The following is a 21,669-nucleotide window of genomic DNA, read 5'->3' as shown; positions in this document are numbered from 1 at the left end:
TTTTCTGCTTGTCTTTTCTGTGAGAAGCAGCATTCCAGGCATTTTCAGAGGATACTTTATCTCTCTTTTGTATAAAGTGCTTTTGCTGAGAAGGGAAGAAGTGGGTGCCCCATAATGTAATTACATTAAATTGCTAGAGTGCTTGCCTGGCACACAGGGAAGCTGGATTCATTTACTGCAGCAGGAGAGACTGGAGTTGTATTTCTGGAGACTCCTTGGGAGGCAGGGAGTGAGAGCTGGGTCAGAAATCAGGCTGAGCTGGATGCTGGAGTGCTGAAGGAACTCCTGTGTTGGAGGAACTGGTGCTTCAGAGCTTGCTCTGCTGATGTGACGGGTAATTGGGAGATTGTGACCTGAATTTGGGGGGGGGAAGGGCACACACTGAATACAGAGGGAGATGCTAAGCAGCAGCAAAGAAACTTGGGTTTAGTGTGTCAGTGTCTTAGCTGTCAGATTCTCCTCATCTCAGTCTTTTTCTTAGGAGGAACCTTTATGTTTAGGAATGCAAACTTCAGCAGGCGTTGTGCTGTTGCAATGCCAAGTGCTGCTCCACACCACATGGAAGTGCTTCTGTGTGTCTGGTCCCAATTATGTGGTCAGAACAGAAGTGTATGAAGTCCTGAGAGGAGTCATCCTGCAGTGAGAGCACCCTTCCAAACCCACCAGTTGGTGTGGCTGATGTGTACTGCTGGATGCAGCACAGCCTTGTGTCAGGCCAGCTGGATCAAATGCTGCTCTTTGAAGGTGCTGCCAGTGTGCACTTTCCTCTTAGAAAATCACCGCTAGCAGAAAATCTGTCTGCGGTAGCCCTCACCTAAAAAGTTCTGCAACAGATATTAAGCCTTAACAGGTATTTTGTTCAACAAAGATACATTTCTCAATTATTTTGTATGAGTGTCTACCTGTCCAGGTAGCACATAACTCACAGCCATCTCTTGTGCCCAAATGTTGCATGCTGTTCAGCATCTAGGTTGCCTGTGAGAGGAATAGCTGGTATTGGGAGCACAGTCAGCTCCCACTTGAGGTATTTCCAAACTCCAGAGCTTTTCAGAGATGTGTGTTGAGTTGCTACTTGTAAGGTCTGTGTGATATCTTAATGTATTGAAGGATGTTTCGTGTTGTTAAGTTGTTCTCTTGATAGGAAGCCACTGTGGGGTTGAAGTCTCTGCTATAATGAGATCGAGTTCGTAGCAGTTAAATGTCAAATCCGTGATACTTGAAACTATAATTAAAAGGAAAAAAAATATTGTGAGACAAAAATAAGAAACACAGTAGTAGTTTTAAGTGTGGTTTAAATTTTTTTATATAGAAGCAATACCTAGAGACTTGGAACTGTTTAAAATTGGTTTTGATGCCAAGTGAAATAACTTGAATTGCTTTGCAATGCTTGTAAGGAATATAATATTCAATGCATACAAATATACCAAAACTAAAGGGAAGTGGTCTGGAAGATTTAAATAATGGTAATGAAATTATCCACTAATGTACATCTGTGTATAATTATAGCTTCTAAACTCAAATTGAGTACTCTTAAATTTCTCATGGAATATGATCATGTCTTGTTGTATATGTGTAGAAATGCTGTGAAAAATGTTTGAATCCTGCTTTGAATTTGAACTACCTCATCCTTTCCCTGCAGCAGAGCAGCTGCAAATGTGTAACCAATCATTTCCTGAAACAATTTTTTTGAGTCTAGTTCACAGAAACTGGACCCAGAAAAGCTTGCTGTTGTATCTTCAACATGTCTCAAATTCAGTCTTCCAGCTAGTCTTAATGGAGTGAGTGAGTAGAGCAGGGGAAGAAAAGTGAGCTGTAAGAGCAAGGTTTGTCAGTAGGTGTGGGCTTTCTGCGGCATGCAGAGCTTGCAGTGTCCTGAAAGAAGTTGTTGCAGCAACTCTGTGATTAATCAGCCTAAAAAATCCACCCCACCTTCAGGTTAGCCAATTTACCATAATGAATTGTGCAAGGTTAGGGCTGCAAGGAATGTTTTAACAAAATGTTAAATAAATGTGCATCCTTTAGTTTCAGAGCTTTAGTAATAGCAAAGGTATTTAGAGAATTGAATTAAAAAAATAGATTAATAGACATTTATTTGTTATGTTAAAAATATTACCATAGTATTATTGTAATATTTCCCACTGAATGGACTTGAAAGGTTGCAGTTTTGTTTTTTTGCTTGTCTTCCCACTAATTTCTGATTCAGTAGCAGAAGCAGTGACATGATGTGTAAAATTAAAATATGCCAAATCCATGCAACACTTGCATTTTAGCTGGTGTGCACTTATTTTCTTGTTGATATGTGTCCTGGCCTAAGAAAATAACTGCCTGAGCAATGGCTACAAAGGTTTTATTCTAATGGTGTTCTGTGTGCATCTAATGTGTGGTCAATGTTTCTGCTAGCTGGCAGCCACATTTTTGTTTTTCAGTAGCTTCCAAGTGGTCATCCACGTGCATTTACATACCAAGTTGTAGCCTGAAATTGTCAGCTCTTTTTAAAAATGTCAGGAAAATATTCTTTTAAAGTATTAGTAGTATTTTAATGTAGAAAAATACAGTAGCCTTTTCTTTTTAATTTTTTATTCATTAAATCTCCCTCTTGTGCTCTCATGATGAGAGAGCTGTGCCTCCTCTTAAGCAGTTTAAGTTGCTTTCAGTCTTCCCTTAAGCTTAGCTTTGTGTATGAATGAGTTTTGTCAGTGCCAGCATTGTTGTCTTTTACCAAGAGGATTACTCCTCAAAAGCAAGTGGCCTTTTAATATCACATTAGAAGTTAGGATTTGTTTCACTCAAGGCAAGCCGAAAAAGCAACTCTGTGGTGATGGCAACATGGTAATGCCATTTGAACATATGATTGATTTCTATATAGCACCAAATTACCATGCTGAAGCACTTTGCAATCAATGATGTAAAGAAACTGAGTGTTTTTATACCTGTGATTTCAATAACTGCTTTCATTTCTTTTCCTGCTCTCAAGTTCTTGCTAAAAGATGTAACATCTTGTTTGCACCTAAAACCTAGGGGTTTCCCACATGTACCTTCCAAAGTTTTAATTGGATGAAAGTTAGTCCTTATACCAGAGTATCAGTTTTAACTGAGTTGCTGATTTTAGAGCCACTAAGTCCATATCTAGGGCACAGAGTTCAAGGTAAATATCCCTTAATGCCCCATACTCTCCCATCAAAATACTGTTTCATAAGGAGTCATAGGAGGCAAGGTGAGCATCAAGCAATGTGCAGTGGCAACTTCCATCCTGGCAGCTTGGCTCACCTCAAACTGTCTGAAGGCTGTGCCAAGTAGTTTCCTGAAAGGGTGACATTTGTAAGAATTCAAAATGGCATTTAACCGTGAGATTTCTGAATCTAACTTTGCCTTTGGCAGTTTATTTTGTAAAAAACAAAACACAACAGCAACAAAATCCAAAGAGGAAGAACTTGATAGATAATTACTCTCAATAGCACATGCACCTTACCTAGAAGGATTAATATGAAGGCAGAGTTTTACCCCAAAGACTTAAAGGGAGGGGGACAGTGAGGAAGTACTCAATAGTTTGTTTTGTTTAATTACAGGAGAAACTGTTGCATTATTACTTTTATTATTATTTCTATTGTTTAGCAGATGTTTTGCATTTATTTTTTAACTTACATGTTTTTGGACTCTTTAGAGTCATCTGGAATACTAAAGAGCTTCATTGAATTTTGCAGCTACCACTGATACTTGGATTTCAGTGTTTCTGTAGTGTCTTTAAAATGGTGCACAAAGCCAAATAATGAGTGAAATACAACTTTCTCAAAATACAGAAAGTATCTATTTCACTGTGCTGGTGGGACTCAGTGCACAGTGACATGTAATTTCCCTCATCATTGTGAGTCAAAAACATTTTCTTGAAATGTGGTTTTGGGAGTGTGCTTTTGTATTGGTGTGGGTTTTCTTTGGTTTTTTTCATTGTTGTTGTCCTACAGCTTTCTCTAAGCAGAGGTATCAATTGAGGTCCACAAGGCCCAGTAGCCCAAAGCATGTATCAACATGAGGATATGTAGTATAAGAACCTGTTAAAATTCCTTCTCTCTAGGATCCTTGATGCATGATGCAATGAAAAACATGCACATATATATATATATTTAGTAGTACTCAGATTTTAACTGATTTAGCTGTATTTCTCAGGGAGGGGGAAGCATCTGTATTTAGCTTTTCATTTCAGTATTTTAGAAATATGTTGCCTTTTTCTACATATTTCTAAATATTAGTGCCAACTTAGCACTTAGTGACTTAAGCTGAATTTACATTGGAAAGTTTCTGGGATGCCTGGGGACAAGCTGAAATGGTATCATTTGTGGTTAAAATGTTCCCCAGCATAACTTAGGCTTGTTCCAACTACTTATTCTTCCATCAAAGAATTCCCCAGATGTGGCTCAGGAGCTGGGACAGCAGAGATATTTTCCAGTATGCACTTCATACACCATCACCCTGCTCTGGAGACTCTGGCAGATTCCTGTAAGGGATGAGAACTGTTCTGTACTGCTTGGCTTCAGTGCACTCGGTGATTTGTACAGGCACAGTGTTGAATCTTCTTGCATGTTGTAGTGAAGGTCTTCTCTTTCTCAGGGTAGTGCCAATAGAACTGGTTTTATAGATGGGACTCCTTTGGTGCAGATTTAAAAAAGGAAACAGAATTTCTTTTGGCAAGTGTGCAAGAGCAACAGAAGCTGATGGCACTTAAATCAATTGGCTAAGTGTAGTACAAATTGGCATACAGTCCATGCAGTTGCTAGTTTTTTTTTTTGTTTTGAAGTTAGCCTCTTCTTCACTTCTTCCAAATGCATAATGGGGTAATTCCAGCTTCATATTTTGTATTTTTGTGGTGATAAGAATGCAAAAGTGTGGTGGTCAGGGTTTTTTTTCCCCCTGTTGAAAGGAAAATGAGATTTATAGGTTCAAAAATAAATGCTGGAAATTGGAGGAGGGCGTTGGTGAAACTATTAGCCCCCCACCCATCTAAATCATCAACATCTCTGCAATTACAAATCCAGCAGAGTTGCCTGTGAAGCCCAGAATAAGCTCCCATGATATTAACATGGGAAAATATTTTGGAAGTATTTTTCCAATAGTAGGTGCCATTCTGGATGTAATTGCTAGATAACCTGATTTCTCTTTTCAAAGAACTTTGTTTAGGCTGTTCCTTCTTAGAGCAGGGCTTTCTTCAGGTCTTGCTTAACCTTTTTGCACATGTAGCTCCTCAGAACATAACTGGTTAAAAAAAGAATTCCATCTTTCCTAATAATTTCCTTTTATTTTTCCAAAGAAGAATTTTTACATAAATTAATTTCAAAAGTCTGACTCTTGTGTTTTTCAAGAAATTGAGAGAATAATCATTGTTTCTCTTAAAATCCTTGTTTTCTTGGACCACTCTTAAGTCTAAAATCTGGAAAACCTAGTTTACTTTGAAGACACAAAACTAAATTAAGATTATTTTAAAGATAATTTACTTTTTTTTCAGGAGGACCCAAATGATATCGACCCCAAAAGGAAAGAAGTGCGTGGCAATGATGTGGAGGACAAGGCACAAAGTGTGGAGACACTACCTCCAGGTATTGCAGTAAGATTTGTTGTGAAAGATCCATAGCCATAAAACATTTATCAGTGAAAGCCATAAAACACTGCAGTTGCTCTGATTCTAATAATTCTTTGTAGTTCAAAAGTGCTAGGATTTTAGCAACATGTACTTCTTTGTGCTTATAGCTTCAGCATCCTTAAATCTCACCTGCTTCACTGCTCCTTTGAGATAAAATAGTAGGGAGTGTGGTTCTTTGTTAGTATGTTTGTATTGTCCTTCAGTAGGTTTGAGGTACTGTAAAAGCCTCTGGTACAAAAGTTGTCCATTTCTCTTGGTGCATGATGCTGGCAGGCAACAGACAAGTCACCTTGGGACTGTTATTTTGACTGAAGATTCAGCCAAGGTTCATACATTTTTAGGTTTATTTCTAGCTTTTGATTTGGCAGGTTTTCCTAACTGTGCTGCTGATGTACTTTATTTTTTTTCCTCATGCTTGCTCAGTATTTGTCACATGCTGGAAAATAACAGAGCAACGTGATTTTTATTTTGTTGGAGTGAAATCCTCCTGAAGCCTTGAGGATGAGTTAGGAAAACTAAGTGTTAAGAAATCTTCATTTCATGTAAATGTTTCCATAAACTTCTTTTGCTCCTTAACTGTTTCACATCAAGGAGATTTCATATATAGCTACAATTGACAAACTAAAGCATACAGAAAAATGAAAATTGAATTTGAATATTTTATACAATTGAAGAAGTTGAACCTGTGACAAGGACAACCACTGATGGGATAGCATCAGAGGTTTTGCTTACAAATATGGCTGGCCAAACATTTGAAATACTATGAGTTGTTGCAGAAAGAACTAACCAAGACAAGCTTTCTTTTAAGCAGCTGGGAACTCCCATCCCCAAGAACATGTGAGGCATGATTTTTCTTTTTCAGTCATAAGCTCTTTGCTATTGATGCCTTTTTTCTGTATCCTTTGGCCTACCTTAACTTAGCCACTCTTTGGAGAAGGGAAATAAGACTGGTTATCTATGTCTACTTTTTTGGCAAAGCCTTTACTTTTTGTATGTATTGAGAAATAAATCTCCAAAAGTTGAAGAGCCTGTCTTATTTAAGTTGGTTTCTGGCAGATATTTTCAGTTATTTGTTTTGCTTAACAGACCTGTCTACAAATTTTGTTTCTGGTGTTAGATCAGCCAATTTTGCACCTTCCAGCAGTTCTTATTTCCCTTTTTTTGAATGTTTATGTATTCTGAACCAAACTTTATACTTTCCCAGTGGCCTCAAATAGCCTGTTGGAGTATTAAAGGGAGTGGGAAGTGTCACAGGTTGAAAGGGAGAGCTATCAGAACCTGGAAGGGTTGAAGCTAGAAGTAAGATTAAGTGTGCAGTAGAGCAGGTCATGGCTTTTTTCATTTCATATGTTGATTAGTAGTCTCTTATGGCCTAAGGTAACAGGAGAATTGTTACTGCAAAGTAGTATTAGAGTCTGGAATTAAACATCAAAGATGTCACAGACAGAACTATGCACCCTTAAAACATTAGTTTTTTTATTTTCAGTTAGTATAGGCAAACTTCTGATTTCTGTGGCAGTGAAGCTTGGTATTCATATTTCTGCAGATTTTTTGCATTGTTTTAAAAATTTGATACAAATTTGCAGGATAGTCTAGACAAATTTAACATATAAGTGAGTTTTGATGTTACACTGTTAACGCTACTGTTGAAGTTCAGTTACTTAATTAAATATTTCATCAGTTGTGTTTGTATTACTGAATGTTGTTCCTTAAATCATGACTATTAAGCTGGCTATTTTCCTGTTTTTACTGTAGGGAAAGTTCGGTGGCAAGACTTTGATCAGGATGCCTATGTTGGTGCTACCGTGGTGCGATCGGGCCAGGATCCGTACGCACGGAATAAATTCAATCAGGTGGAGAGTGACAAACTGCGAATGGACCGCAGCATTCCTGACACCAGGCATGATCAGTAAGTGCCAAACTGAGCCATCCTGGCTTGGATTTGCCTTTCTGTATTTATTGCTCTTGAGCTGCTTTTTCTGAAGCAGGAGTTTCCAGCTTTAGAAAGGCCAGTAGCAGTAAACTCCCTGATCCTTGAACAGTGGGTTAAGGAACAGTAAATCTTATTCAAGTTTTTCTGTTTTCAGGACTTGCATCAGCATGTACTAGGTATCCAAACTGATGCTGCATTTCAGTCTTTCTTTTTTGCATCAGCATGTACTAGGTATCCAAACTGATGCTGCATTTCAGTCTTTCTTTTTTGCATCAGCATGTACTAGGTATCCAAACTGATGCTGCATTTCAGTCTTTCTTTTTTGCATCAGCATGTACTAGATATCCAAACTGATGCTGCATTTCAGTCTTTCTTTTTTGCATCAGCATGTACTAGATATCCAAACTGATGCTGCATTTCAGTCTTTCTTTTTTCCTGTTAATCTGGTGGCATTTCTTGGTTTCTATGTTTGTAAGTCTCTCTCACAGTGAGAATGATCAAACAGTGGAGCAGGTTGCCCAGAGAGGGTGTGAAGCCTCCAGGCTTAGGGATATTCAAAGCCCAGTGCAGAGCCTGCTGTAGCAGGCACTGCTTCAAGGGAATTTGAGCTCAGAGATCTCCAGGGCCACTTTGGATCTCAGTCACTCAGATTCTGTTTGTATGTGATGATTGTCAACTCTAAATCTAAAGGAATCAATTTCATCACACCGTGGTAAACATAGGACAGAATTATACTTCAGGCTGCTTGTGCAGTTTCAGGAAACAGTACAGTTCACAGTAAGGAAGGATATTATTTACTATTGGTTAGAGAAGACCTTCATTTTAAAAAGGATTTAATAACTTGCATGAGTCTTGATTAAAAAAAAAAGTTGCTCATTAGGACTTTGTAACTTGAAAATACAAAACCAGATTTGGTTTGGTTTTAAAAACTAGGCAAGCCAGTCTCGAAACATATTACTGACAACCACATGTGGTTAATTTGCCTAGCTAATCCTACAGTTATGAATGTACATACAGGATGAATGTACATTCACAGATTTGTAAGTAGAAGAAACAAAAAAAGACCCCCGGAGAGGAAAGAGAACAGGAAGATTCCTGTTTTCTCCCACAAAGCTCTTTAATCAGAAATGGCCTATTGAAGAATATTTGTGTAGAAACTCAGTCATGTCTGAAATCCCTTGTATAATAGTGTAGGTTTAGGTTTCTTTATGCAAAGTAGTTGCAGATGGTGTAAAGCAAGTAATTTGTTGCTAATTGCATGTCAAAGTAGGAAGAATCTGATGTTTCACCTGTTGTCAAGAAAGCAGTAAAAACCTCAATGCCTGTGATGTTGTACTGAGGAGTTTAAAATTACTTTTGAGTTTTCTTCATAGCATATACTTTTTTACCACAGGAAATGTATTCTAATTTTTTAGATCAGGTATTCTTTTCCAAGAGATCAAACTCAACTCTCAACTTTTAGAAGTTTCTGTGATTCAGATATGCTGAATTTGGAACTTTTTAGATATCTAATAACCTTGGAGGGGGGAGGGGGCATATCTCTAAAGACAAAGGGTGTCTGTTGAGAATAACTTAAGTAAGAGAGACATCCAGAGATAAATTATATTAAAATGGTAATTTCTTTTAACTGTTAGTCTTGTTACTATATGCTGGCTTGCTTAAGTGTTTCCACTAAACAGAGCTGAAAAAGAACCCAGAGAGAGATGTGTTACTGGGGACAGGCTAAATCTGAGCTGGGATTATTACTTAGACTGTGCCATGGAGCAGATTTAAGTGCCTATCAGTCTGTGAATAGTCATCTTTTAAAGAAAAAATGAACCAAACATTAAAACAAACTGAAGCAATCATTCTTACAAGCTGTTCTTAATGAGTTCCCTGCCATGCTGCATTTAATTTTCATTCTATTTTGGGAAGACCTTTCACTGCAAAAGGTGAAAAAGCTGCATGAAATATTTTTTTGGGAAGTGTGCAATGGAAAGAACAAAAGCAATAGCCAGAGGAGGAAGACTGTCTGAGCACAAGACACTTTGAAGCATGTTAGTTTCAATTTAACAAAATTGAAGGCAACTAGGTTGAGATTAAGATCTCTTGTGGAGCTGTTGCAGTCTTCTTTAAGGAAAGAAACATGGGTGAGAAAATACTTTGTTTCTTCTTAAGGAACTTGTCCTTAATTGTATTGATGTGTCCAAGAGGCTCATTGACTTAAAAGAAATTACATAGCAGAGTTTTTTAATTGCTGAAATTAAGACTGTTTAAAAAGCAGTTTATCAGGATTCTGCATTACATATGTAGATGTGAGTGTAACTATGCATCTTTTTAATACTATATTGTTAAGTCTGTATTTACATCATGCAAACTTTTACTAGTAGGAAGACAAAAGTTTTCCTCGTGCTTTTTGTGAAAGCATGCCAGCAGTTCCACCAGACACTTTTGGTTCACTCATTTTAGCTGCTTGCCTTTGTTTTAAGCAAAAGGAAGAAGGGAGAAACAGGCAGATACAACATAAGAAAGGAAGCGGGGAGAACTCTGAGCAGGAACATGGATTCTCACTCCAGCTGATGCTCACAAACTACCACTTGGGCTGATGTTCACAACAACTCTAAGAAACCTCTGTGTTTCCTTTCATGTCATGGTAGATTTGGGAAGTCCAGCAAGTGACAAATGGGTGTAACAGTTGTAATAGCAAACTCATAGAGCTGTCCTTCTGTCAGTGTAAAATAGTTTCCCAAGGGGGATAAAGGATTGAATACCCCATGGTTTTTGTGGACCAATTCCCCATGTATACTTTGAACTAGTGATTTCTGATCACATCTTCTAATTGATGTAATGTGATGGTTTTTGGGAGTTACTGTCAAGTACTATAGCTGCACTGAACTGTTTTCTTTGTCATTTGGCACCTATTAGAAGCTTCTGACCTCACACTTAAGTTTTATACTTAAGCAGAGAAGAAATAAACTGTCCTGTGCCTTTAGTACCAGTTGAAATTAATATTCTCCTTGCACTGGTTAAAATGTATATTTCTGCCAAAAAGTGGTTTCAAACAAATCAGAGGTTCTGGGAAAAATTGTTAATTAAATGAACCAGTCCAAATCACTGCGGGAAGGAATGTACTTTTCATGTTTTAACTGATTTTACTGACCTATGTTAAACATTGAAGGTCTTGATTGAAATTTTCAGTTCAAGTTCTGTTTTAAATAAATGTATTTTTTTACTCTGTGTGTAAAATTGAAGGGCTGCAGCTTGAGGAGACACAGTTTAATCTTTGTGCCAGAAATAAAGACATTGTTTCTTTGGTTTGAATTTTAACTGTGGCCCTGTTGACACAGCAGGGTAGGAGGAAGACTGATACTGAGTCAGTTAAAGCAGGGATTTATGAAGAGCTGAAAACAGTGATACTTGGTGAAACATTCCTCCAGTTTTATTTGGATGACTAGAAGTCTTATTTCTCCCTCAGAGATACACAGTAGTGCTCTTCTCTTGAGTTTTCTTAAAATTGAGAGGCTTCATTGCCTTGAGTAATTCTCCCTAATATGTGATCTGGCTCAAGTGCTCTCTTCTGCAAAGAGATCAATATAAGTTTAATGTGACTTTTTAATTATTCTAATGCAAGTGCTTTGTGTGATAACTGTGTGCACAGTAGCTCTGTCCTCTGTGGGTAATTTGAAAGCTAGAGCAGGATAAAGAATATCTTCTTTGGCACCACAGACTTTGAGTATAATAATTACACATCTTTTAGCTGTCTAGATGAATTGCCAGAAGCTCACACTAGAGGAGCTGCTCTTTATTTTTCAGGAGCACAGGCATTTGAGATTTATTTGTTCCAAGCAGGGCTCTAGTGACAAAGCCATCGTGTACACCCGCCACAAAGCCAGAGACACCCCCACTAATCTGACACAGCATTGCAGGCTTGGCATAGACTCTGCTTTTGTGCAGAGCCAAGTGAGGTCACTGCAGCATGAAAATGTTTTGTTTCATGCAGGCACTGATGTGTGTGACTCTGTGCTTGCATTGTATCAAAAGTACCACAGGTTGTTGGGCTTTTGTAGAGTGGGGCAGGGGAAGAAGCGCATTACTGCTTGCTCTCTGATCCCAAGAAGGTGGAGGCTGTATTGTTTATGGCGCATGTTGCAGATGTTTAATTGGGTGTGGAGTGGGCTTTTATACAGGCAGAAGCCTAGTTTTAGAAGTGTGGGTGGCAGACTTCTCTTAAAAACTGGTCTGATTAATACTGCACAGAGTACAGGAATTTAATTGCTGAAATAAGTATTGAAATTGCTGAACCTGCTACAGGTGTATGCTAGTTGGGTTTATTCTTTCTGAAGACTGCTAGGCCTGTTAAAATTCTACCTTTAATTAAAGGACATGGAAGAAATACATCACTGATGTGTGTCACTGCACAAATGGCAATCAGTATTGTGACTTGGCACATTGTAATGCTTTTGGCATAAACTCAATCAATATACATTGTTTTCTAGAACTGTTAGTTTCTAATACAATGAGCATATTATCTTTTTAGGTTTATTTTATTTGATTAAATAGCTTAACTGTATGTAGTCCTGAAGGAAGCATTTTGGGGTTTGCTTATTTTTGCTTATTATATTAATTTCAGGTTTCTAGAGGTGATGAAAAATGAGTTGGCATAGATAGAATATTTATTGTCTTTATGGTTTGGAAGGATATAGTTCTGTGTTTAGTTGGCTCAGCATTGCCACAGCTAGCTCTGTTTTTCACATTCTGAATATTCATGATCCTTACAAATTCTCATTAGAATAGAAAACTACTTTTATCTATGAGTATGGCCAGGATGTTACAGGAGCTTTAAAAATAAAGGGAGAAGTGGGCACATGCCGTTCTAAAGAAGAAACATGTGGTGAACCATGCATTTTTGTTGAAAATATGCTTATTGCCTTGGATGTATTGAATGCTTTTAGTGTAAAAGAAGGGCTCTGGTTTCATACTCAGCTGCACAAAAGACATTTGACATAGTGCAATGATGATGGTCTGGTGACTTGTCTGAACCTGCCCATATCTGCCACTGACTTTTTAGTCTTTTGTGTACTAAAACGGCTGCCAAAAGCGTCAAAAGGCAGGCTGATGGTAATCTCACTTGAGAACAAGCTATTCCATTCTTCTTAGGCAATGTGTCTGAGTTTAATCAATAAATACTTTGCAATGAAGGCAGTCTCCCAAGCCTGGTATGTAAAAGTTGGGTAGAAATGATAAGGTTTTACTTCTTTCAGGTGCCAGCGGAAACAGTGGCGGATAGATTTGCCAGCCACTAGTGTGGTGATCACCTTTCATAACGAGGCAAGGTCTGCTTTGCTTCGAACTGTTGTCAGGTATGCACAAGAGAGACCCATTTTTCTTTGAGGCCATTCATTTCTGTCAGCTTGTGATAAGAATGGGAAGCAACAACCCATTATTGAACTATACTGAACTATTTGCAGAGGAAAAGGTAAGTTTTAATTTCATTGAGATCTCAGTTCTTACATCCTGAAGTAGTGATGTTAAAGAAAATTGCTCACCTTAACTAAAATGCATGAAAGTATGGGACTGATTATCAGATGATGTTTGGAGGCTGGCTGTTCCAAGAACAAGTAAGGGTAGATGGATTCCCAGGTGATATTTGACTCAAAGATATCTGCAAAAGTTTCTTGTTGGACATTGTCTAATGCACTGATTTCTGGGGGGCTGGAATAGTGGGGATGGGGGAGTTAGGGAGGCAGGGAGGAAGGACACACAAAATTATTATACATGTGCCTCTTTTCATGCTTTTTGTAAGAATAGGCCATCAGCTGTTGTTGAAAGTAACATCCTGGGCTAGGTTCTACTGCAGCTTAACTAAGTAACTGCTTTTCTGACATTATTTTGGAAAATTAACACTGCTGTAATGATTTTTTGTTTTGGTCTGTTTCAGTGTCCTTAAAAAAAGTCCATCACATCTTATTAAGGAAATCATACTAGTGGATGACTACAGTAATGATCGTGAGTACCTTTATAGGATCCTACCTTACTGTGCTTATTCTGGGAAGATTTCTTGATGCTGATAGGTCAGTCAGTTGAGAATATGACACATGAATAAGAATTGGCAGAGACCTGGCCAAGTTTTAACTCTTCCATATCTGTCATTGTGGAAATGTGAAGTCTCTATAAATATTTCCAGTATATCTTGTCCTTCAGCTAACAGGAAATAATAAGAGTGTATCTTTAAAAAGAGCTTTATCATAGTATGTTATCTTAAATAAAAATAAAACCCGTGGTGTTTGCAGCAAATATTTTTGTAGTGCTGTTTTAAAAGAATGCCTGTCTCCATCAGTCTCTCAGAAAAAATCTTAGTGAACCTAAAATAAGTCAATTTCTTGTAGGTACTAGTGTATCATGACAGAAGGTTAAACAATTGAAATGGACCTCAGAGTCATATTTCTTAGAAGAAACTAATATATATATTTGCATTAATACTTTTACTAATACTAGCTTAGGTCATGTTTGTCTTAATATTGGTTAGAAAGTGAGCTTTCTTATAGGCAAACAAAGCAGTTTATTTAATCTTACGGAAGTTTTTCCTCTCTGTTATGTAGAAACTGTCTAATGAAAGCAAAGAGAAAATAATTAAAATTATTTCAAGACTTTAAAATCATCTAGCTTTAAGTTACATGGTGAAGGTAGTAATTTCTTAGCCTGGTAATTTTTCTTTATTTCTTGTGAGATGAGTAACTATTTATGAACACAAACATTTTCACCTACAAAACTTTTGTTTTCTTTGAAGATGGCATCTCTTCTGATATACAAATGTTGGATGCAAAACTGGATCTCATCACTTGATTTTTTTTCTTTATTTTTTAAATTAATAAACTTACTATTTTTTTTTTTTTAAGCTGACGATGGGGCACTCTTGGGAAAAATTGAAAAAGTTCGGGTTCTTCGGAATGATCGGCGAGAAGGTAGGCTTAATTTTAAGCAAGTAAGATACAAATTCCACTGCTGCCTTATCTGTTAGTTTTCATCAAGTCTTTTAAAGGAACATTCTGCTTTACTTTCCTTATTGGAAGAGAGATCTTCTCTTTATAAATCTACTAGTGGAAGGAATAAAAAAGAGGTAATTGTGCAGGTAAAAACAGTCATTGTGATTGTTTCCATATTGTTCTGTGCACAATTGCCCATTGTTGGCTTTTACAGTGTGAGCTTCCTTCAGAAATCGCATTTAATCTTCAACCTTTCCTTTCGCTTCGTGCCCTGAATCCTTAGTTAAGCTGCTTCCATAGTACACAAGGTCTCACTGTAAAATGTATTTGTGTTTGAAATGATGCAGCTTAAAAATAGCCATCTTTTTTTGCTGGTTCCCTTATTAGATATCATTTTATGGATTTAGTTGATGGACAGCCAGACAAACAACTTACTTTGACTAGAGGATTTGAGGAGCCAGGAGGGCTGGGACCAAGTATGCTGGCTTTTCTGAAGCCAGTTTGCCCTGTAACAAATTTGTCTTACATTTGTGTTTCCTTCTACATTGCTTCTTTTCAAGTTGTGGTGTCACAGCACTGAGTCCTTCAGTCAGCAGTTCACTGACGGTGGAGTTTAAAGTATTAGATGCAGGCAACTGTTATCTACAGCTGTTTGAAATAATAACTGAGATTTGACAGTTGAAATAGCTGACTGAATTAGCACATATGTGCTTGCTAATTTTTGTAACCTGCATCTTCTAGACTGGTGACCTGGCCTGGGGAAGAGCTGGAATTATTAGATTGTCAGGAACTGGAAACTACATGCACAAAATATGTGTTGTCCCATAATTAAAGTTAGTGCGATAACTGATGGGTTCTTAGTGTTTAAATATTCTGTTTGGAATATACTTGTGAATGAAGGCTTATTAGGAAAGCAAGTCTTTTATGACTTGCCATGGTTGCCAGGTTCTGAGTAAGATAATGTCATTTTTCAGTGTATCACTTGAAGATGGAGGTAGCAGTGAAGAAAAAACAGAATGAAGAAGCACATTTTTGATGTTTGTTTCTTTTAGTAATTTTAAATATTAATTTGCAATGCATATACAAATACATGCTTAGGAATGTGCATCCCTATATCTGAAAATTAAATGTAATTTGACAAATCTATTAGGTCAGAAGAGCACAAATGTTTGCAGAAAGAAGACAGAGTATTCGTTTGTATCTTTGTGAGATTAAATATTACACATACAAATGAAAATTTAAGAGAATTGCTGAAATTAAGCACTGTGTAGGGTGATAAGAGTAGCTCAGCAGTATCAACAATAGAGGAAAGCAGTGTGTTTTAAAGCAAACGTTGAGGTGAAGAGATGGTGTCAGTGATAGGGGTGACAGTAACTGCCTTTCTTTCAGAAATAAATATTAGTGGCTATTAATCTCATCTCTAGTACCAGAATTTGTTATGGGAACAGATGTGTTTGAGGGTGTGGTAGTCTACAGAATAAATGTTCAGTGGAACCTTTTCAGCTCTATTCATTATAAGCCTGAATGTGATTGTGGAGGACTCAATGACCAAAGTGCTTATGTCCATTTTTTTAAACTCTGAAATTAAAAACGCTGTTGTGTGTTTTCTAAAGAACTAAAGATGGCTCTTCAACAATATTATTTAGAATTAATAAGCTCTGGGGGGTGGAATTTGAGAAGTTAGAGAAAGTATAGTGATAGTGCTTGAGGAATGGTTTGATGTGGAAAAACTGAACAGAATAGATTCAAAGACTGAAATTAAGGCACCAGCATTAAATCTGTGAGGTACAGTTAGGTGTCACTGTGCCACAGATAAAATATCAAATGTTGGAGAGCCATGGCACAGCATGTATCTGGAACTGTGCTCACACTTGAAATAAGAGATAGGAAAATGGTCTTGATGGAGCTGATATTGAATGTTGGTCAGAGCAAACAAGCTTTTCCTCATAAGCATCTTGTGTTCTCTTGGCATAGTCATGTTTTGTGTGTTTATTTTGTAAAGGGAGGAGCAAGTAACAGGCTTGATTCTTTTACAGTATTTCTGCTGGGGAGGGGGGGAAATGCCCAAACAAACCAGGACAGATTTAGTGGGAAACAATCAAGAAAGAAAAAAAAATTTAAAAAAGAAAATAAAACCAAAACAAATCATCCTTGGCTTTGGTCTCACATAACAAAAAGAAATCAATGATTTTTTGAGTAGTAGTAGAAAAAAGTAGGGAGGAAATTTGCAAGAAATGGGAGGAAGCTTGCTATGTGTGTATATATATATAGTAAGGGGCTTTAAGGATTGGTGGAGTCATCCAGTGAACAGATAGTAAAGAAAAGGAGCAGAGTAAATCAGTGAGGGTATCTGTGTAATCGAGACATAGAGGAGAACCTTTGGGTTTTGCCAGAAGTTTCTGCCTAAAGATACCTATTCAGAACAGACAAACCCCAAACAAACTGCAAAACAAGAGAATGGCTGTAGGCACAGCCATTCTATCCATGTAGAGGAAAGACAAATGGGTTGGGTAGGGTTCTCCAATGGGAATTAATGAAGCATGGTTATTTCTTGAAGAAATTCATAGAAGACTGTACAGACTCTGGTAAGTACTAAGATGAGGGGTGGCAAAAAGGTGCGGAGGGTAAGTTAATTATGGTGCTTTCCTTAGTTGCATAGTAGAAAGTTGCATAGTAGAACTTAAAGAGGCATACTTGTTTTCAGGTCCAATCTTAAGATCTATTGGTGTAAATACCACTTAGAGTAATACAGATCCATCTGTATTCATGTATCACTTGTTTTGAAAAGGTACTTTTCTTCTTCTGCTTAAATCAGATGGAAACCTGTGGAGTGCAGTAGGCTGGGCACTTGCAGGCTGTTTGGTGTGAAGTCATTTCACTGAATTCTTAATGTGCATCTGGTTTTGATAATGGAGCTTGTGTATTTGCCCTGTCTGAGTAATTTAATTAATTACTAACTTAGAATGCAATAGTTTCTCACTACAGTTGATTGTTTTCCCCAGGAAGTACTTAAAATTTTCTGTCTTTACTTCTCAGGCCTAATGCGCTCCCGTGTCAGAGGGGCAGATGCAGCACAAGCCAAAGTGTTGACCTTCCTGGATAGTCACTGTGAGTGCAATGAACACTGGCTGGAACCACTTTTGGAAAGAGTAGCTGAGGTTAGTAAAGAGTTGTAAAGTAATTTCCTGAAGAAGCAGCTTTTAAATTTTAAAGCCATCTGGTTTATACTAGATTAATTTTATTCATTTTCCTAAGGAAGCTTTTTTCCTGATTTAAGATGATGGAGATGATTGGAGTGTTCTGTGATTAAAACATATTTTTGTTCATTTAATCTGTGAACACAGGAACATAAAATCTGAATATTTATTACTATCTTTGCAAGTAATTCAAATATATGCTTCCTTGGTTCTTTAGGGACTGCCTCAGTAAGCTGAAAATCTTTAGAGCAAAGTGTGATTCTCCTCTACCAGTATCATCTTGATGTGATTCAATTTACCTGAATCTTTATGCCTCATTAAAATTCAGTGTGATAATAGGAGAGAGGATGACTTGTCAAACCAAAATTCTTGTGGAAACTAGCAGGAACTAGAGACTCGCAGTGTCTATGAAAATGATGCTAAGTCTGTGTCCTGGAAAAGCAATTGAGAGGATTGAGAGAGAAACTATACTATTTTCTCCAGGGGTTGGTTATACTTGTTAACTTGCTCTGGAAGAACTCAGTTGTAGTGGAAGTTGAATGAAGTGTAATTCCAAAAAAGCACTAAGAAACACTCAAGACAACAGGGTTTTTATTCTTTCTTAATTGCATTCCCTTTCTGGAAAGCTAGTCTTCCAGGAAGGGTTTGGTTCCAAAATGCTTTTGATCAAAATGGCTTTGCTAAGCTACTCTGTTTGGTTAATGCCCAGTTCTTTACTTATCCACCTTATGCTTTCCTTTGCATTCCCCAAAAACAGAAACGGGGAGAGAGAAGGAAGTGAACCCTGTATACTCAGTATGCCAATGAAGAAGCTGTCAACTGATTACTGATTTCCTTTTTTCTGTTTGGTTCTGTAATGCTTTTAGAATCATCAAATCATATAGGTTGGAAATTACACTTAAGATCATTGAGTCTGGCTGTTACCCAAGCACCTGCCAAGCCCAATATTAAGCCATGTCCCTGAAGTGCCACATCTACACATCTCCTAAATAAATGCCTCCAGGGATGATGACTGCTCTGCTTCCCTGGGCAGTCTGTTCTAATGCTTGACCACTCTTTCAGTGAAGAAATTTTTCCTAATACACAATCCAAACCTCTGTGATGTAAGAGACGATTTCGTGTTTCCTGTGCTTGTTACTACTAAGAAGAGACTGATCCCCACCTTACTGCAAACTTCTGTGAGGTAGTTGTACAGTCATGAACTCTCCCCTGAGACTCCTTTCTCCAGGCTAAACACCCTCAGCTCCTCCTCAAAAGGCTTGTGTTCCTTCATAGCTCCCCATTACTCTTCTCTGGACATACTCCAGCACCTCAATATCTTGGAGTGAGGAGCCCAGAAAAGGATACTGGATTGGGGTGGTCCCAGTGGTGCTGAATACAAAGGGATGATCACTGCCCTGCTCCTGCTGGCCACACAGTTGCTGATCCAGGCCAGGATGCCATTGACCTTCTTGGCCACCTGGGCACAGCTGGGTCATGTTCAACTGCTGTCAATCAGCATCCCCAGTCCTGTAGTATTGCATGAAATTGTGACCTGAGTGCAGAACCTGGCACTTGGCCTTGTTGAACCTCATAAAATTGGCAATAGCCTGTTATATTTGCCAGGTGTTCCAGAAATACTGCAAGCTGCCCAAGACACATTAGCAGTTAGCCTGTTTTGGAGTAAAACAACTAATCAGCTCAAACCTGGACACTGTTAAGGTACCTAGAGCCTAAAAAGCCCTTGAGCATGGCTACCATAGCACTTCCTCCTGGTTTTTTTAACCTATCTAAAGTGTTGCAGCTTCGGAAAGGTTGGGGGAATTTCTCTCTAATTAACTAGGAAAATAAACATGAAGGCATAAAATATATCTCTAAAAGAAGTGGAGAATGCTTGCAGCTAAAGCACTAATGAATTCTAGGACATGGGAACTGTTTTCAGGCCTTTTGTGTAAACTACTTGAAGCATCTATTTATTCAAGAAATAAGAAGTGAAGTGGTTGTTTTGGTCAGCAAAACCCTGCATTTGGTAAGACAGTTACTTGGTATTTTTCACATTTCTCTTCTGTATGACTTTTTGCAGGTCATACTCATTTATCTTTCTGAAACTGATATGGAATTTGAAAGTGTTACCTTTTCATTGTAACAGAATGTAAAACCTCTTACTAAATTGCTGGCAATTTTGTGAAGATCCAGCCTTGAATGGGGTGTATTAGGCTGGAGAAGCTGGTGCATATTTTGCTTCTTGCAGCAGCTACATTTTAGTGGCATGTGAATTATTAGATCCTTCAAAACTCGCTGCTTCTGTCACCATAGTACACACTAATTGTGTACCACTGAATAGTTTTCAGCTGTATGAATATATTTTTCTTAGTCTTAAAAGATTGATGTACTGTTAAATAAATAATGGCTATAGAATTCCATTTAACTGTCATCTGCAAAGATTCCCAGCCAACAGCTATGGGGATTGAAAAAGCAGCTTTTAAGTTTTCTGGTTGTTCAAATAATTAAGGCCGGGTTAGTGTTTATATATTGTATATGATAGCTCTTTGTTATTTTAAATGGATTAATTCAGCTCACAGGGCAGACAGTATGTTAGTTGATGTTAATTGGCACCCTTTTTTGATAATCTCAGTGACAAGAAGCTGAATAGACATGAACTCTTTTCTGGTCACTGGTAACTTTTTTCAGGTCAGGGCTGCTGTTCATGAATACTGTTTTCTGATAGGCAGCTGCTTCTATTGTATATCTGGTGGAAAGTGTGTTTTGTTCTTCTTTTTCTTTCTGCTCCAGAATTGCCCACTTGGCATTTATTTCTGTTGGAGTGTTAGGAGAGTAATAGTTTGTGTTACAATATAAGAATTTACAGCTTCCAAGAAACAGTCTGAATCAAGTCAGTTCTGCAGAACTCTATCTGCTGTGCTATAACCACTTTAGAAAGCTCTGCCTCTGACACCTGAGATATCAAACTTTCCTCCTGAATTGAAACATGATCCATCCCAGAGTTTTCTTCTTTAAGATGGATTCCTTTTTAGAATATCTTCCGTTTTTCAAGAGCCATGTTTGCTTAGCATTTCTGGAGGGGGTCTGACTCTGCTAGGGACTTTTCTACAGCAATTTGAGCACAAGCTCAGTGCAGAAGCAGCATACACACAAGGTGACCACTTTAGAGTTCAGAATGTGTACAGATACTCATGTAACCTGGAGCTGGTGTACCTTTTGCTGCTTCCTGGAGAGTGGTTTTCTGCTTGATTCTTAAGGCTACCTTTTATGCCCTCTAGATTTTTCGTGTGTGATTAAATGAGGAGACAGTGGAGGTTAACCCTTTGATTCCTCAAAAATGTCAGCATAGTAATAAGTATACACAGTTCTGAAAACATCTATAACTACTAGCAATTTCATGGGCACTCATCTACTTGACTTTTTCCTTTTCAAATTTCTGAACACTTTGACATTCTGTTCTTAGAATTCAGCAACTGTGTGAGAAACATAAATTGAAAGATTCTGGTGCAGAACTGAACTAATCTGTTTTCATAGCATAGCAGTAAATCCTCTGTCACATTTAGGAAGGTATATTTAAACAGAGATGATCTTAAAAAAAAAGACTAAAATTAAGAAGTGAGATGTGGTTTGCTTTTTCATGTCTGTCTCAAATTTTTTGACTTTGAGTAAGACCACTTTTAACTGATGCTAAAAGGAAAATATTTATATTTTCTCTTAAGAGTGTTGTGAAGTTTAATCTTTCAAGTGTCTTTAGACTTTTAGAAGGGGGAAGCAATGAATGCAGAATCTCGAGGATAATTTCTCATGGTTTATAAGAACAATATATAAAGCCTAATTCTCTAGAGTATTTGTAACTTCCATAAATTGTCAAGATTATGTGGTTTGCTACAAATTTTCAGGTGCTAGAGACTTGCAGTGTTTGCAGGCTATTTCTTTTCATTATGTTCACCAAGAAGTACATGGCTC

The 21,669-nt window shown here is 37.7% G+C and overlaps 1 protein-coding gene across 1 annotated transcript in view; it reads left to right on the top strand.

Moving 5' to 3' along the window:
* Nucleotides 1–21,669, top strand: part of GALNT2 (polypeptide N-acetylgalactosaminyltransferase 2) — a 95,402-nt gene that overhangs the window by 49,898 nt on the left and 23,835 nt on the right. The window contains exons 2-7 of the mRNA XM_005491107.4: nucleotides 5,495–5,585; nucleotides 7,385–7,538; nucleotides 12,803–12,901; nucleotides 13,480–13,547; nucleotides 14,438–14,503; nucleotides 17,561–17,682. Of these exons, the coding sequence (XP_005491164.1) occupies nucleotides 5,495–5,585; nucleotides 7,385–7,538; nucleotides 12,803–12,901; nucleotides 13,480–13,547; nucleotides 14,438–14,503; nucleotides 17,561–17,682 (600 nt within the window). The remainder of the gene's footprint in view (nucleotides 1–5,494; nucleotides 5,586–7,384; nucleotides 7,539–12,802; nucleotides 12,902–13,479; nucleotides 13,548–14,437; nucleotides 14,504–17,560; nucleotides 17,683–21,669) is intronic.

Source organism: Zonotrichia albicollis, chromosome 3 (assembly GCF_047830755.1).
Source record: "Zonotrichia albicollis isolate bZonAlb1 chromosome 3, bZonAlb1.hap1, whole genome shotgun sequence".
NCBI lineage: Eukaryota > Metazoa > Chordata > Aves > Passeriformes > Passerellidae > Zonotrichia > Zonotrichia albicollis.
The sequence above is the reverse complement of the archived record's forward strand: the minus strand, read 5'-3'. Positions and strand labels throughout refer to the sequence as shown.